Source organism: Ranitomeya imitator, chromosome 3 (assembly GCF_032444005.1).
Source record: "Ranitomeya imitator isolate aRanImi1 chromosome 3, aRanImi1.pri, whole genome shotgun sequence".
Classification (NCBI taxonomy): domain Eukaryota; kingdom Metazoa; phylum Chordata; class Amphibia; order Anura; family Dendrobatidae; genus Ranitomeya; species Ranitomeya imitator.
The window spans coordinates 765,642,136-765,647,505 of NC_091284.1; the positions used below are offsets into that span (position 1 = coordinate 765,642,136).

The 5,370-nt window shown below is 35.2% G+C and overlaps 1 protein-coding gene across 1 annotated transcript in view; it reads left to right on the forward strand.

Annotated features, from left to right (window-relative positions):
• Positions 1-3,892, forward strand: part of CDX2 (caudal type homeobox 2) — an 11,857-nt gene extending 7,965 nt beyond the window's left edge. Inside the window, exon 3 of the mRNA XM_069759033.1 lies at positions 2,596-3,892. Within this exon, the coding sequence (XP_069615134.1) occupies positions 2,596-2,775 (180 nt within the window). The 3' untranslated portion in view covers positions 2,776-3,892. The remainder of the gene's footprint in view (positions 1-2,595) is intronic.
• The last annotated feature ends 1,478 nt before the right edge of the window (positions 3,893-5,370 follow it).

Genomic DNA, 5,370 nt, shown 5'->3' on the forward strand with positions numbered 1-5,370 from the left:
TGCTAAAACTATAGGTGTGACCTCTACTGTACTACATTGTTTGTTTTCAATGAACTTATTTTTTTTTAACAAGTAAATGATTTAATGCTAAAAAAAAAATCGTTTAATGCAAGTATTTCAAAATATCAACAATATAAATAAATAGATTAGAAATTATTTTTCTCATTTAACAAAATTATATGTGAATACTACATATAAAACCAAGCTATTTGATACTAGCAGATTATTTAAAAAAAATTGAAAACTTTAACAAACAAAAATCCACTTTTTTTTCTATTTATTCCCATTTTACAGCAATTCTTTTTACTGCTCTATGATATAGATGAAGCAGATTTTCATTATTGGCGATAGAAAAAAAAAATATTTTGAAAAAACATAAATGGTAAAATGCACTGATCGACTCATAAACATTGACAAGTTCCAGTGTTCAGTTTTATTTTAGTTTGTTTTAATACCTTTTCATATATGTAAGTCACACTAATCCAAGATTTTAGAAAATCTGATTCCTAACTATAATTACTCTTAACCATTGGTTATTGTAGCAATTTGTTCGTGTGCAATTCTGAGACGCACCAATATTATTCTCACTCTTCTCCTTCTCTTTGCTAGAATATATTCTAATGGACTGTTTAAAATGTACGTATAAAGGGAAAAGAGGCGATTTAACTTAAATTTCAGAAATTGTATCTATTTACATTTTATTGACTTTATTTTTTTATGAAAAACTCAAAACAATAAAAAAGTTCCAGGGCTAAAGTACAATGTAATAATATAATAATCACAAAATAATAATAATAATAAATATATATTTTTTAATTAATATATAGATGAAAAAGCATATATGTATCCAACTTAACAAACACAAAGCTATATTGGTTGGTGCGCAAAAAAGGAAACCCCCATAGTAAAAAGGAAGCAATCACTATATGCAGCAATATATTTATTTTTAAACTTATAATAATGACTATAATTAAGATATTATCAAAAAAATGTTTAATAATTCAAATGTTAATTATAATACAATATACAGAATAATTGTTAACTAAAAAGTGGCTTGACCATCTATGATTTATAAGGGGATAACAGATGAATTGGTCAGAACCACATGTAAAGCGCCATGGAATAACTGGCGCTATAATAATAAATAATAATAATAATAACCATACATCATGTATATCAGTTACAGTTGTAAATATATATGTCGCCTCCAAAAAAAAACATTCTCATATTTTGCTGAGTAGGGTATTAATATAAATAGAGATGGATTCGGTGATTGTATACAAATCCTTTTCTTTCAGAGACACATAATTGTGATAACATTGCATAGTGCTAATAGCTCCACGTCATATATGTGGGAATTGCATTAAAGTGTCAAAAAAATATATAATGTACATACAATGCATGTTGTATTTAAAGTGCAGTGTGCTTTTAGGTAAAAGATTAATAAACTGGGCTGGCAAATTAATATAAATTAAAGATATGGCCAAAGAATATGTGTACAAATTCGGTAGAGTAGCAAAGTCATCCCAGATTCCCCATGCACGTTTCGCCATTGCTTCTTCCAAGGGGCGGATGTGCACGACAATATATGCAAAAAAATAAAATAACAATAATAATTATTATCCATATGGTTAATAGGAAAGACTAATATCAAGAATATATATATAATACAGACTTGTTCGGATTAGAGGGTCATAAAAAAAGACCATAAAGTGCAGATCATGAGAATCAAAAACATAAATCCAGCTTGGCGAGCATGTAATCTTATTTATTCAGGTAAGAAGAAAAGGAAGGACATAAAATAAAATGTTCATGGAAAAACTTAAAGATGAGCTGGAAATTCTCCTTTTTGCTAACAATGGTAAAAGATATAGTGAGGTTCACCTACCAAACACCAGAAGAGCGTTTCACAAAGGCTTCGTCAGGTCATCACTATGTCTTCACCATTATGTGCACTATCTGCACTTTATGTGAGTTATTCTGCCGAATAAGTGAATATGAAATTCCTATTTTATTCTACCACCAACACTATAGAGTAGAACTCTCTCTTTCCCAGCAATCTGACCAGTGCTATATACTTCCATCCAGGTGCAGACATACCCGGAAAGGATGAACAGTAGGAATGCCGGGGAGATGACATTACTTTCTTTGCCTTTAACAAAATATCCAACTTTCATACATAATACCTCCGATATTATTTTCAGTTGGAGGGTGTAAATGAGGGTCCATAGCGGATGTGATATTACTAGCTGATAGAGTTGAGCGAATTTGTTCGGATTCGGTTCCGAATAGGAACGGCATTGAATATTGTTTTTGCAATATTCGTCGAACACAGCCGATCGTCATTAGAATCAATGGGAGTAGAATTTACCGAATATGTTTGTAACTGATCATCAAACATACATTCGGCATGAATAGGTTACCAATATGGCACGAATATGGCAAATTCAGATTCGGTGACCAAATCCAAACAAATTCGCTCAACTCTACTAGTTGATAGGGGCAAGGTAGAAAGGTAACATGCCACATATAAACCGGAAGGTATTCATATGTAGACTTCTAAATCAGTGAACCCAAAATGTTTCTTCCTTGCAGGTGAAGATCTGGTTCCAGAACAGAAGAGCCAAAGAAAGAAAAATCAACAAGAAGAGGATTCAGCAAACTCAGAATGGGCCGAATGATGAAGACCCTCTCAGCCCAGAACCCTCTTTGAGTCACATGATGCCCCTGCCTGGCACCATTGTGGGCACAATGGCAAATTCTGTTGCTCAGTGAAGTCGACATTTGTAACTTTTTAACTATAAAGTCAAATAAGTCCACCATGCGCCACTCTGGACTGTTAGACACGGTGAGGACATTCAGGGCCTGCCGACTGACTATAAGTGGCGTTACGGAGGATACACTATGATGAGAAGGACGAGGGCAGCCTCATGAGAGTGTAAAGGAGCACTGCATGGATGTCCAGAGCACCCTTACATGGGAGACTAAAGAAGCACTGTGTGCATGTCCAAGGAACCCACTATCTCCTCCAAACACTTTTGTTTGTTTTTTTTAAAGTAGGAATCATTTTTCTAAGGCTATAAAGGTTTAGGAGCTCGAGTTGAAATTATAGGGTTAATTTTAATATATTGTCTGAAAAATAATAATTAAAAAAAAAGACTTTCTTCATTGATAATTCTCAGGGATGATATGTGTTTACTTCAAGGTCTAAACGCTATAAAATACTTCATTGGAAGAAGGAAAATGTTTACTTGCCCGATGAGCAGTATTGCTCGGGGCGTTCTTTAGATGTCAATGGTTTTCCTTATTTAAGCCCTTTGATTCCAAGCACTGTTTGGGGAAATTATATATAAAAAAATGAGTTTACAAGTCTTGGGTGAGGGATCTATAATTATTTGGAATCTTATGATGGCCATAAAAGCAGTGATTGAAAATTTGCAGTAAAGGGATGGTCTAAACTTGGGCACCTTAAGCTATGACCAATCTATTGGGCAGATTCGCAAAAGCCCCACTCCAGTTGGGTTGTACCTGCCATGCAATCCATTTTATTATAGCACATTTTACATCAATTCAACTAGAATTCACTATCTTAGGTTGTTTTGTTTTTTTTTTTTTCATCAACAATGAACCAAATTTTTCATACGTGAATGCTGCATTTTTTTCTCCTTTTCTCCGGCATTGAGGGAAAGACAGTGCTACATCTCCTGTTGAATCCAGCCAGATGATCCATTGTGACCCTCGTTTTGTACAAATGCCCCCGCTGATTGCTAACATGAATATAATTGTACAACGTTTTGTATTTTAAATTATTTGCACCTATTTCAGGGAAGATGATGTAATAAACCATTTTTCTGATGAGGAATGCTTGTTTTCATGTATAAATTAATAACAGAGTCAACTTATGTTGTTTTTTTTTTTTGCTCGTAGACTGACCTGTCATGTTGAAAATGGTGTCTGATCTGCAGGAAGGGGGTTATAGAGCAGGAGGAGGTGAGCAGATTGATAGACATTATTATGGGAAACGTTTTAGTATAACTTGTATTATATTAAGGGGTGTAATGACTGCAGTCGCAGAGGTGGCCATACTACTACACGGATGACTATGGGCTATGCAATATATTATATGAAGGATATGGGCTGTGTATTAGACTAATATAGAGGACTATGGGTTGTGAAGTATGTTATGTGGAGTACTATGTGCTGTGCATCATACTATATGGAGTACTATGGGCTGTGCATCATACTATACGGAGTACTATGGGCTGTGCATTATATTATTTGGAGGAGGACTTTGGACTGTGCATTATACTACATGGAGTACTATGGGCTGTGTACTATACTACATGGAGTACTATGGTCTGTGCATTATACTACATGGAGGACTATGGGCTGTGCATTATACTACATGGAGGACTATGGGCTGTGCATCATACTATATGGAGTACTATGGGCTGTGCATTATAACATATGGAGCACTATGGGCTGTGCATTATATTATTTGGAGGAGGACTTTGGACTGTGCATTATACTATATGGAGTACTATGGGCTGTGTACTATACTACATGGAGTACTATGGTCTGTGCATTATACTACATGGAGGACTATGGGCTGTGTGCATTATACTATATGGAGTACTATGGGCTGTGCATTATATTATATGGAGTACTATGGGCTGTGCATTATACTATATGGAGGACTATACTACATTGATGACTCTGTTCTATGCATTATACTATATGGAGGACTATGGGTTGTGCATTATACTATATGGGGGACTATGGGTTATGTATTATATTATATGAAGGGTATAGGCTGTGTATTATACTAATTTGAAGGAATATGGGCTGTGCATTATATAAGGAGGTGCATTATACTATAATGAGGGCCATGGGGAGTCCATTATACTATATAGAGGACTATATAGCGTGCATTATACTTCTGCTATGAATCCCCGTGACTTCTATGTACGCCCCTGGTGAGTATAATTGTTTATTTTTTCTATATATTAAAGAACAGTGGCAGAACGGGGGACATATAGCAGGATGGCGGAAATATATTCCAATATATACCAGTATAGGGCCCAGGAAAAGGGACATATACCAGGATGGGGGATATATATACTAGGATGAGGCCAGAATGTGGGACAAATATACCAGGACGGAGGATATACACGGTATATATATTTAGGATGAATCTTGCATTGGGGCCCATCAGAATCTAGTTATGCCACTGATTATAATCATTGAAATCTGGTGCTTGTACATATGAGTCCAGTGGGCGGTTCTACAGTGATAGACATGTGACTGTCTATCACTGTAGAACTGTGACTGTGCATGCAGAGATAGCTGTCAATCACTGAGTAGGACCAC